Source organism: Mustela nigripes, chromosome 7, assembly GCF_022355385.1.
Source record: "Mustela nigripes isolate SB6536 chromosome 7, MUSNIG.SB6536, whole genome shotgun sequence".
NCBI classification, from domain to species: Eukaryota; Metazoa; Chordata; class Mammalia; order Carnivora; family Mustelidae; genus Mustela; species Mustela nigripes.
The window spans coordinates 91,497,323-91,510,208 of NC_081563.1; the positions used below are offsets into that span (position 1 = coordinate 91,497,323).

Genomic DNA, 12,886 nt, shown 5'->3' on the forward strand with positions numbered 1-12,886 from the left:
TTGGCATTTGTAGGATAAACTCACAAAAGTGAAGGTCAGACAGACCCCCCCCAGACCAAGCTGGATAAGGAACAACCGCTCAACACAACCTCAGCAATGCAGGACTGTCCCATCCTCCATCTCGCCCCCCCAGTAGCTTGTAGAATCTGGACCACAGAGCAAGGCTGGGAGGTGGGCCTGCTTCATTCCTTCCTGGAAGGGTCTCTCCAGAGTCCCTGCTAAGAGGCATCTGTTCTCAGGGGTGTTCACTGCTCTTCCCTGGTCCTCCGTGATGTCACAAAAGGAAGGAAGAGAAAAAGGAAAATGTATCAAAAAGGACTCTCCTCTCACCAAACAAAACGAGGTCAGCACAGAACCCTGCAAAAAGCAGTGAGAGGTCACTGTTGGACTCAGCCAGGAGACCTGTTTTCAAGCCAGGAGAAATAAATATTTCCAACCCAAGACCTGCCAGAGTCCCAGAACCCTAGAAGCAGGAAAGGGAGCACTGACTGCTGAGGGATGTTCGGCATGCCCCAAGAACACACATGATTGTGGGCTCTGCGCTCTCCCCACTCATTCAAAGAGCTACATTCCTATGGTCTGGCTGGGATGATGGTGTGGGTGTGGGGATGCTGAAACACTCTCTGGCTGGCAGACTAACAAAAAGGGGGAGAGAGACTGTTTCTGTGCGAGTATTCTTCATTTGCTAGAGAACATCTTCCAAAGCCTGGCTTCCATGAAGGCACAACAAGAAGGCTGCTTTGCATGACAAAGGCCTGGGTACCGACCCCCAGAAGCCCTCATGCTGAAGGAAGGAGGGTAAGATTCACCATCTGATGGGCTATGTCTTCCAGCAAAACTTCAGCTAGGGAGGGGCACACATGGACTGCTGGAAACTAGAACCTAATTTATATGAATGAGACTGACTGCAGAGAGATCCACCCCCATGCCCCACTTGCTTTCCCGGCAAGTCTAGGGTGTTTCCCAGGGCTGAGTCCATCCCACATCCCAGCCTGCTTTTGCCAGGAATCCCCCTTCCTGAGGACAGCCTGCCTTGTCCTGGTGGCCATGAAGCAGTCCCAGCATGCTGAGGTGAGGCCTCCTGATCTCTCTCTCCTGGGCCTGTCCTCCATACAATGCAGGCCACGTGGGAAAACCTGAGCTGCACAGTCTTCTCAGGCTCTCCTCCTCAGTGGCCTCACTGTGCTGCATGTGGGGCCGATGGAGAGAGGCTTACCTCATGGGACAAGTAGAAGGCCGCGATGCCTAAAGGCCAGAAGCAGCAGAGCATGGAGAAGACGCTGAGGCCCAAGTGGTCCCTTGGGGGCATCATGAGGAAGTTGTCCTCGCTCTCTGTGTCACTCGAGTAGTCACTCTGCAAGAGAGAAATGGGCAGGGATGGGCAAAAGAAGAGATCATTAACAATGTAGTCACTCTACAATGCCCCAAATGTAGTTGTCAAAACTGGGATGGTCACTGATGTTACCGTGCAGTGATGGGAAGGAAAATTCCTTCTCCGAGAAAGGAAGAAAGGAAGGCCCCAGTTAAGGATATCAAGAACAGGAGAAGAAAAATCCCAAGTACTTGGCTCTTGGGTTCCATAGAAGACCAAATCCTTAGAAGTCCATTATTTCACAGATCTTTGGGATCCAGGGACACAGGGTGGGGACAGAAGTTTAACCTATGCGAGGATGGGATGGGCACATTCAGAAGGCACACTTACCAGCGTGTGGACTCCTTTCTTTATTCTAAGACTTCAAACTGGTTTACAGGGCTAGGCAGGGGCCATGTGGGGCAAGGGGACACTCCCTGAACCCCCTCCATTTCCTCAGACTCTGATCTGAGTTAGGAAATTGCTGGGCCTAGTGTCAACCCTGGGTGTCCATGTTCCTTCCAGAGGAGCTGATGGCTGCTTCATGAGAAAGCAGCTCTGTGATGAGGCCACTTGGCAAGCCCATGGGCTCATTCCCAGGCCTGGCAGAACCTCCTAGGGAGTCTGGTGCAGGGGTCAAGGACTGGCACAGAGATCTGTAAAAAGCAGCTCAGAAGACTCCAGCACTCACCAAGTATGGGAGCCATGGATCAAACCTCCCTGCAGAAGGCTCCCTAGCTCCAGGATGCTAGACAGCTTGTGTCCCCCCACCACTCCCACCTCTAGATGCTGCGCCTACAGGATGCTTTTAGCCTCATGGGTTGTTCCATTTGTTGGGTCCCCATCATGAATCTTTTCTCCTCATTAAAACATGGCACACTTACGCTGGTTCATCCAAAAACCTGGGCCAGCGTATCTCCGTGCTTATTTTATACAAAGACAGAATCACATTTTACTCCAGATTTTGTTTCCTAAAAAAAACCCAGAGCATCTCTTCCTGAGAGGGTCATTAGCTTCCTCACTCCCTTTGCCAGCGCCAGAGGTGGTTAAACACACAGCCTCTGGCTGTAGGGAGGGCAAAGGCACTCGGTGCACACTGCAGACAACCTGGTCACTGCCTCAGGTAGCTTCAGAGCAGGCACTGACCTGAGGCCCCAAAAACCCAGGTGGACACTGAGTGTGAGTGAGCCTTGTGCTATGTGGATGCCATCACTGCCATGACCACCCCAGCAGTGCCACTGTGTGCTGCCCCTGACATTCCGGTGCACAGACAGACAGACAAAGTCCCCAGGGGGCCATGGCCCCCCTCCCTATTTGGGTTAACTAAATGCACATAACACTACCATTCAGAGCCTCCTGTCCGTGTGCAGACAGCCACAGGGCTGCAGGGAATTAATGGGAACTTCCCGTTAGTATTCTGTTTCTGTGTTGTTGAGGGAGGACAGGCACATTCTGTTGGTCTCATTCAAATCACAAACAAGGACCCTCTCCAGAGGCCCAGTGCTTGAAATGGGCTATGCACTGTCTACACAGCCCCCATCCACCCATCACACACTTGCACACATGCACACCGCCCCCCTTCCACCATGGGTCAGAGACTGGGAGGGATCCCTTGTCACAGGGAGCTGGCTCCTGGCCTACCAAGCAGGTTCTCTACCCTAGGAAGACACTGGCCCCTGGGGTGCCAGCCACTCCAGAGTCTGGACCACAGGGCTTCCCCAAGACAGAGCCCAGTCTGTGAAATTTCTATGCTTTTCACTCTGTAGCACTGCTTTCCATAAAGTCTCTCAAATAATGAAGGGAAATGAGAATCATGGTCCTTATGACTATCTGGAAATGGCACTGAGCCACCCCTGGAATGGACAATTTACAGGTGAGACCTGGGGCTGGAGGGCTGGCCAGGGAGAGATGTGCATGTGTCAGCCTGCTGGGAAGCCAACATCTTTGATCTGAATGGAGGGGTGCAGTATTCTAGGCTGAGCCTGAGTGTCTTCGTGGCTGTGTGTCTCCAGAAAAGCTTCCACATGTCAAGGCTCTCCTGGCCTCCAGACTCTCACTCTGGAAACAGGAGAGTGTCAGCACCATTGGGTGGCTTAGCCGCAATGCAAAGGGTCCCCTGCACGAGGAGCTGGCGAGCTCTGGGAAGGGAGGCACCTGTAGTGACAGTCCCAGGGCAGGGGGCACGGTGACCAGAGGCCCTGGGAGGGGTGGAGGATCAGGTATAAAAGAGCAGCCACTTCTCCTAGCACTGGTCACAGACATGGAGCTAATGAGCTTTACACCAACCCAACAGGATGCTACAGGTGGAAGTGCTTGCACATGGCCAACAACTCTGTCTATGGGTATTTTTGTTTCTTAGCTTTTGTAGGGCTGTTTGTTTGTTTCAGTTTACTAAGAGTTTTATATACCTGCACTGGATGGAGTCTCACAGCAACTCTGGAAATAGGTGTAGTTACTATTTTTATTGTTATTTCTATTTATGAAGGACAACACTGGGCTCTGAGAGCTAAATGTCTTGCCAAATCCCAGAACTGCCCAATCAGTGGCCACTCCTTCCAGAACTGTGCTATAAAACTGTGTTGTAAGCTGTGCTGGACAGCAACCCCTGCTGAAAGCAAACCCCATTTTGGCTCAGGTGCATCTTGCCCAAAGGTGAGGTGTCTTCTCTGCCCTGCCCATGACAGGGATTCCAATGACTGGTCTGGACTGGTCTGTTTCATGGTGGCAATAGGGTGGCCAGGGAGAGTAGTAGACAGTGAGAGCTTCCCTAGGCAGGTGCCATGTGAACTGTTGCCACAGACCACATAGGTACACTGAGATCCAACTTCTGTTTTTGGAATCTGCTTAGAATTACACCTCCAGCCCCTGGAGCAAAGAATTAGATTTCAGGGCACTCCCCCCAAATCTTCACAGATTTTTATTTAGAAGCATAAGGGAAACACACTCTGTAAATTGCAAAGTTGTGGCTACATGGTACCAAAATAATTAGTCAATTTTGATTAAAATAGATTTTAAAACTTCAGGCAAATTACAGGGCAGACAGAAACAGCCCGGTTCATTTTATGTTCTGTCTTCCATCAGCGGCTGTTCTGTGGGTATAAGTGGCCGTGGGCATCGTGCCACAAACAGGGAGAAGAGGAGATGAGAGAAGGCCAGCCTGGGCGAGGCTGCATGGATACCAATAAGCCAAATAGGGAAAAACACACACAACCACCAGCACCAAGAAATTCATCACACACAGCAGCTGTTCCTAAAAGTCCTCTTCATGGGTCATCAGATTAGAGAATTGCAAAGAAGACTGACAGCATTCCAAGGGAGCTTACAGTTCCTGCGGGAGCCTCTCTGCAGCAGCCAGCACTGAGCGGGCACCCGCAGAGGAAGGGGATGTTGAGTCCCTTGGCTCTGTCTGCTGGTCCACCGGCACCTCATACAATGGGCCCATTCTCTGCCCAGTTCTAATACCTCCACCCAGGGCAACAGCTCTTGTCCCCTTGGGGTTTTCTTCCTTAGGATATTTTAATAAAATCGTCATAATGCCAGGCATGATGCCCTGTATTTCACACATCCCAATTCACTTGGCTACTGAGCCTGGACTGTGAGGATGCCATTTTTGAGGTGCAAAGCTGGGCTCTGGTGTGTCATTTGGAGTCACTCAAGACCTCACATAAAGTCCCCCTGTTGACCCCCTCTGGGCCTTGCATTGCCCTCCCATTCCCCCCAAATTCTGCTTGCTCATCTGGCACACTGTGGGAGCACACAGAGCAGGGTGGGACAGAAGATGGGTGGCTCAAATGCAGGGCTCCCCACAGAGGGTCACTTTCTAGGAATGGAGGGGAATTTGTTCAAGAGTGTTCTTTTTTTTTTAATTTTTTATTTTTTATAAACATATATTTTTATCCCCAGGGGTACAGGTCTGTGAATCACCAGAATTACACACTTCACAGCACTCACCAAAGCACATACCCTCCCCAATGTCCATAATCCCACCCCCTTCTCCCAAACCCCCTCCCCCCAGCAACCCTCAGCTTGTTTTGTTCTTAACAGCACTATTTAAAAACAGCAAAATCCCAGAAGAATTCTACATAGAATTCTATAGATTCATGGAAAACGATGATATAAACGTTTACTTGTTGCCCTAGAAAGATGTTTATAAAAACTCAAATGAAAAATTAGAGTAGAATGTTAGAAATTAGATGATTCTGGATGGTGAAGACATTGGTGATTTTTTTTCTTTCTGCATGTCTGGGCTTTAGCATTTTTCTACAAGCAAGGTCATTCGACAATGACAATTATAAAGGTGTAGACCTGCTCATAGGTGCAGGGGCTTCTGCCACTCCTTCCTCTTCATATGGAATCCTGTAGAATATGGTTTCTCTGAGATTTGGTATAGAGAAATCGCATAACGTGGGGGGCCCAGTGCCCAAAGAGCAGCTGGCAGAGCAGGGTCAGAACTGAACACAACACCCGAGCTTGCTCGCTGAGACATGGGTCAGACCTGACCTCATCCCTGGCCCCTTGTGCTTGTCTCACTGAGGGTCAAGACCAGAGGCCTCCAAGCAGCCAACAGCACACATCTGGGCTGACTAGCATGGCAGCCATAGTCACATGGAACTACTGAAACTGAGATTACCTAAATCAAATACAACTAATGATTAGTTCCTCAGCCAAACCACCACATGCCACGTGCTCAGCTGCCACAGGTGGTTAACACCTATAGCTGGCAGTGTAGACCATTTGCAACAGCTCAGAAAGTTCTATTGGACAGCACTATCTTGTAAGATCTGACTCCTATTAACTCTGACCTCACTGTCTTTCACCCACAGGGAACTCTGCTATTCCTGCAATATGCTCAGTGAGTACCTGACTTAGGGCTTTTGCACTTGATGCTCCCTCAACCTGGAACTCTCTACCCCAGAGACACAGAGACACACATGACCGACTTCCTCACTTCATCTGGGGCTTTACTTAAATGCCATTTCTCATTATAGCTTCCCCAGATACTCTATAAGACTGCCATTACTATACCTTTCCCTGCCTGGTGTGTCGCCTTTGCACCACAGGTGGCATTGGCTTCTTTACTGTTGTACTCTCTTCCTTGAAGCATGAGGAGGGCAGAAAGTTTTGCATGTTTTGCTCACAGCTGCATCCTGAGTGTTCAGGGCAGTGCCAGGCACATTGTGTGCCCCCAAAGCACGTGTTTTATGTGAAAGTATTCACATGTGCACGTAGCCAACACTGAAGCAAAAAATCTCCCAGGATTTGATTAGAGAGCACTGGAATAACCAGGGGATTCACTCCATTTGGGCTATTGGTACACTGCTTCCCACCTTGGCTCCTCTCCTTTTCCCCTTTCAGTGCCTTCCCTTTGCAGTCCAGGATACACATCCTAACCATTCATTTAGGGGAGACCACAGGGAGGGTGGAGGAGAATGATGACTTGGTCAGGCTGTCCTGCTTAGGGAAGCTGACTAGCAGAACAGAGGAGAAGGCAGCACAAGCATGCAGGTAGGGGGATTCCATTCCCCCAACCTCTGTGTGCCTGCCAGAGTCAGACCCAGTGTTCTGTGGTCTTACAGCTGGCATGGAATGTGAGATCCCCTGTCCACATTAAATTATTCACTAATTATTTTGGGCATATAATTTAATTTCTCCTACTAGGTAGTAATTATCTTATAAACAGAAGTTATTTGCTACATCGGTGCAGTGGGGGCAAGAATAAACCAACAAAGTTTTCTGCTTTAACATGTAAGACTGCTTCTTCAGGCACTTCTTGGAAGTGCTTGTCTGTTGGTTTGTTTTCCTTCGTGTGTGTGTGTGTGTGTGTTATGTTAGTTACCAAAAGCTAATGCGTCATTAGTTTTTGATGCAATGTTCCAAGATTCATTGTTTATATACAACACCCAGTGCAATACTTGCCCTCCTTAATACCCACCACCAAGGCAACACATCCCCCCACCTCCCTCCATTCTAAAACCTTCGGTTTGTTTCCCAGAGTCCACAGACTCTCATGGTTCATCCCCCGCCTCTGATTTCCCCTAACTCAATTTTCCTTTCCTTCTAATGTCCTACATACTATTCCTTATGTTGCACAAGTAAGTGAAACAATGTGATAATTTACTTTCTCTTCTTGAATTATTTAACACAGGATAATCTCTTCCAGTCCCATCCATGTTGATACAAAAGTTGGGTAGTCATCCTTTCTGATGGCTGAGTATTATTCCATTGTGTATATGGACCACATCTTCTTTATCCATTTGTCTGTTGAAGGGCATCTAGCTCTTTCAACACTTTGGCTATTGTGGACATTGCTGCTATGAACACTGGGGTACATATGACCTTTCTTTTCACTACATCTGTATCTTTGGTGTAAATATCCAGTAGTGCAATTCCTGGGTCATAGGGTAGCTCTATTTTTAAATTTTGAGGAATCTCTACACTGTTTTCTGAAGTGGTCGCACCAACTTGCCTTCCCACCAACTATGTAAGAGGGTTCCCCTTTCTCTACATCCTCTCCAATGTTTGCTGTGTCCTTCCTTGTTAATCTTTGCAATTCTAATATTCAGGATCTATAAAGAACTTCTCAAACTCAACACCCAAAAAACAGATAATCATGTAAAAAAATGGGCAGAAGACATGAACAGACACTTCTCCAATGAAGCACTTGTTTGCTGACTATATTGTTTCATTTGGATAGCTCAGTGGAGGATGGAGCAAAGCAATAGAAAGAGCCCCACTGCTTCTGGGGTCCCTAAGGAAGCCTGTGTAGGAGAGGGAGTGGAAGGGAGGAGAAGAGATGGTAGGTGAGGGTGGGTACGGGCCTGGGGTGCTGCTGAGGGAGAGCAGCAGGGTAGAAACCATTCCAGAAAGGATCATGTCTGTCATGTCTGTCATCCCTTCCTGGTGCTCAGCAAGGGCCAAGGAATTTGTGAATTCAGAATTTGGGAAACAGCCCAGACAAGGAGCAAAGCAGATTATGAAGGCAGAACCTTGGCCTTGCCCCAGTCTCTTTCAAGTATGAAATATTCAGACCACATGCTTCACAGAGCAGCTCCTTACTGCCCTGCCTGGTGACAGCCCAAAGCAGGTGTGACCAGATTTTCCCCAGCAACATTCAACAGACATTGCTCCAAAGCTCATGTCCTGGCTCATCTTTGGAAGGTGAAAGTATGTGCAGTGTTAGTAAAGTATCACATGTACTTCACATGCTATTTTAATTCCTAAAATCTGGGAATTCAACTTTTTTTTTGTTTGTTTGTTAATCAACTCCCCAATGATTAGGGGGAGTTGATTGCTTCAGTAATGACAATCAATGCTTTTCTTTTCAGGATGGAACATCATAGTGTGCATGTCATTGCATATGCTGCGTTGTTTTTCACTTAATGGGGGGTGCCTCCATGCTACATTTCATGCAGCGGGTAAGGGACCTCCTGAAAGACAGTCGTCAGACCCCAAATTACCTGCACCTAAACAACTCCACCTCTTCTTATATTCATGTTGGGTTCCCAAGTAAATGTTTATAAAACAAATAGCTCTCAACTGAAGGAAGGAAGGAAAGAAGGAAGGAAGGAAGGAAGGAAGGAAGGAAGGAAGGAAGGAAGGAAGGAAGGAAGGAAAAGACTGAAAATGAGGGAATTTATGCATCACTCAGAAGTAAACCCCCCCCCCCCCCCCCGCCCGGTAGTTTCTGGCACAATATTCCCTGAATGATTTTATATTCCTTGAGGAGGGAGTTTTTTTTAGAAGATGATAATCTGATTAAGAGCATAGAAATATGAAATTTTTCTGAAGACAGGGGAAAAACATAGTTAACTCAGAAGGGATATCCCATACTGACCCATTGTCATCCATGTTCCAGGATGAATGAGACTCAGTTCCCATGACCCACAGTCCAGGATACCTCTGTTTAAACAGGCACACACAATGCAGGGTCAGCCACCCCTCAGCACTCACCTCCCACCTTGCCTGTCTCTTCGGGAAGCTCCAACTTTGATTCCAGGGTTACAGAGGATTGACCATAAGTAATGTAAGGAGACTATTTGCAAGGAGACTGAGGAACAGACCATCACTGTGTGCAAATGTGATACGGTGGAAACTAAACAGACACCCATTTCTGGGTCACCTCTAAGAGCCATGTTCTTTGTTCTATTTATTCTAAGTTTGTTTTCTCCTTTGTGGTGGGGCTTCAGGTCTCAGCTCCTACTATAGTCCCATGAAGGCTATAGTCCCATGGTCAATAGATTTGATTTATCTGAGAATTTAATTCCTTTTAAAAAGTTTCAGCCTTGGGGCACCTGGGTAGTTCAGTGGGTTAAAGCCTCTGCCTTTGGCTCAGGTCATGATCTCAGGGTCCTGGGATCGAGACCCGCATCGGGCTCTCTGCTTAGTGGGGAGCCTCTTCCTCCTCTCTCTCTCTGCCTGCCTCTCTGCTTACTTGTGATCTCTCTCTCTGTCAAATAAATAAATAAAATCTTAAAAAAAAAAAGTTTCAGCCTTTAAGGGCAGGTGTCTGGTATCCAGAGGGTGACTCCAGGGAGAGTCTAGGCCAGCCTGCATACAGTATTCATTACTTTCAGACAGCCAACTCAGCAAAGGTGACAGATGAGACAGGGGACACACAAACACAATTTCCTGGGCCAAGTCTGCAGTACTCTGGGGACACAGACATTCTTTCACACAGAGTTATTGTCAAAAAAGGAATCTTCTTCTGCTGATTGTTACTTGTCCTGGATAAAGTGCAAACTCATCTCTTGTCTGGGAAGTGTCTAATTATCATCTAAGGACAGTTGATGCCTTAACATCTGTAACATTCTGGAAACAGGAGTTAAATGAAGCAAGGTTCATTAAGATTTATGTCTGGGCATTGCTCCTGGTTTGTTCGAAATTAGGGTATGCTGGTTAAGACATGATCACTCTACAGGGCTATTCAATATGCTTGCATTAATTTAAAGCCGGTTTTCTATCAAGATATGGGTATTTGATCCATTGGCTAGAGTAGGAGGAACAAATCTCTACATTCCCTGCCCCCTCAGGTCAGGTCTTCTTGCAGTCTGGAGTGCTCAGGGGCTCTGGGAATCAACTTATAGCAAATGCTTGCTTGAGACAGATCATAGTGTAGCTCCACTTAGAAGCATATTTTGAGCAAAAGACTGGGGTGCATTATTTTCCTGGGAGATGATGACAGGAGATACTGGCAGGAAGGAGAAGTGGGACCTGCCTGGGAACACAGCTGATAAATGGCGTGTCACTGAGGCAGGCACCTGTATGACCTAGAGCCTGGTCCTGTTGGGACCTCAGAGGGCCAGAGTTAGATCATTCCCCAAGTCAGCCCATCAGGAGGAACCATCTCCTTGTGATTAGTAGGTGGAGGTTGCTCCTGGGGGCAGAGGTTCTCCAACACTTTGCAGATGATCCCTCAGGTCCTCAGAGAAAGTCCTCAGCTAGGCAGAGGCCAGGCCAGGGGGCTTCTTGGTCCTCTTCTCCTGAGGGGCTATGGAGAGAACACCTGTTACAGAGCCTGTGGAGAAACTGAGGATGTTCGTAGACACCCTAGAATTTGAATCAGAGCAATGCTAGATGGAGCAAGACTACCACACCCAACCAACACCTGGGAGGGGTGAGGAGATGGGGGCCCACAAGGAATGTGGGAATCCGGGATGATAAATCTCATTCCTGCCAAATAAATAAGCACAAAGCACAATATGCATCATGTGTGTAAGACATGATATAAAATAACACCCCACGAATGAGGTAAAACTGATCTGGACACAGCAAGCAATCACTGTGTGTTGGTAATTAGAATACTTTTTCACCGTCACATTTTTGTGTTTTATCCATAGTGTGGATATAACTGAGTTGTACACTAGACTTCAGATTTTGTGAAGAAATTTAGATTCCCATCTGAAGGCCCCTTGCTTGTGAAGGACCTGGGGGCAACATGTGCAAAGGCCTTGGGTCAGGAGCACTGTACACAGACAAGGCTCTAGACAGCGAGAGAGAAAATGGTGTGAAGTGGGAGCAAAGAGGTGCTCACAGCCAGACCATGCAGAGTACTGGCCATTTTCCACAGCTTGAGAAAACTAGAGCTTATTCAGTATCAGGAAATAAACAGGAAGCTAATGTTTTATGGCTAACCCAGAGGGTTGGTTTACCCAGTCCTAACATGTCTAGTTATCATTAAATGCCGACCCAGTTTCTAAAGGGGCATCCCTGCTTCTAATCTGTGCTCTTTGCATGTATGATTTTTCTCCACAGAAAAACTGTGTACATCATTGCATAAGGTGATGATGCTTGTTTATCATCTACATCTACATTACATTTGTCTGAGGAATGCAAAACATCATCCACCAAGTTCCTCACTGGTTTCAGAAGGAAAGTCCAAGTAGTTGTAGAAATGTGGATTTGAACCGGTTTTAAGGTAAAGAGGGGAACTAGGACTGAACTCTTAGCCCAGCGTCATTGCCACTGTGGTGCTCCTCACTCTCAGAGGCCCTCATGCGCACGGCCAGCATCTGAGATGGGGTACCACCTGAGTTTCATGACCTGGGCATTTGTCCTGCCTCCCCCTAGTCCAGGTGGAATTATGCTCAACCTCACTCTCAGAAAGAATGAGGAAAACTACACCAAGAAACCATTTTTCACCTATTGAGTTGTCAGAAATTAAAAAGTACAATCAAAGTACAGGCTGATTAGGATGCAAATTGGTACAACCTTATGAAGCATATTTGTCGATATAACACAATTAAACTTGTGTTTATTTTGGACCTGTAATCTCACTTCTAGGAATGTATCCTGAAGGTTCACCTCCAGTAATATGAAAATACATGTGCTTGAAGTTATTTGCTATAGCATTATATGCAATTGTAAACTACTGGAAATGACTGAAACACTCATTCAAAGGAGAATGATAACATAAACTGTGAGACATCCACACCATGGAATGCAGTGAAGCTTAAAACAGCATGAAGGGCACCACTGTGAGCTGACTGGACTGAAAATGAGAGTATCTATTTCCATCAACCTATAACACACAGTTATATAGATAAATTTATGTATTATATGTACGTGAGTATTTCCCAGCTCAGTCTGCTAAGAGTGCCTGGAAACAGCAATCCTCTTCCCAGGGGCAGTGAGCAGACTTAACACTCAGATGTTGGTTTCTAAATACCGTTCTCCAATAAAAGCAGCCAGGGTTCTTTGGGGGAATGGCTGATTTCATAGCTGGGGTTGCCAAAATAAAAGATACATCTAAAAGAGCTTGTTGTACTAGAAAATGATGATGCAGATGATTAAGGAATGATGAGTTATATCAAAAGGACACAGAAGCCGAATTGAAAGGACTGTCAAGAATATAAAAAAGTAAGCATCATAATAAACACAAAATAAATACTGTAATAAATGGAAGAGTAACGCATTGAATAAAAAAAGAATCAATGACCCAGCCTGAAATAAAATTCTAAATGAGGAAAGCAATTCTAAATGAGGAAACTATGGGGACATCCTATATCTCACTAGTTATTCTACTGGTTTTAGCATTCT

At 46.8% G+C, this 12,886-nt stretch overlaps 1 protein-coding gene across 3 annotated transcripts in view; it reads right to left on the reverse strand.

Annotated features, from left to right (window-relative positions):
* SYNDIG1 (synapse differentiation inducing 1) overlaps nt 1–12,886 on the reverse strand; it is a 179,845-nt gene that overhangs the window by 61,790 nt on the left and 105,169 nt on the right. For all 3 annotated transcript variants that reach the window (XM_059406428.1, XM_059406430.1, XM_059406429.1), the window contains exon 3: nt 1,217–1,354. In XM_059406428.1, coding sequence (XP_059262411.1) covers nt 1,217–1,354 — 138 coding nt within the window. The remainder of the gene's footprint in view (nt 1–1,216; nt 1,355–12,886) is intronic.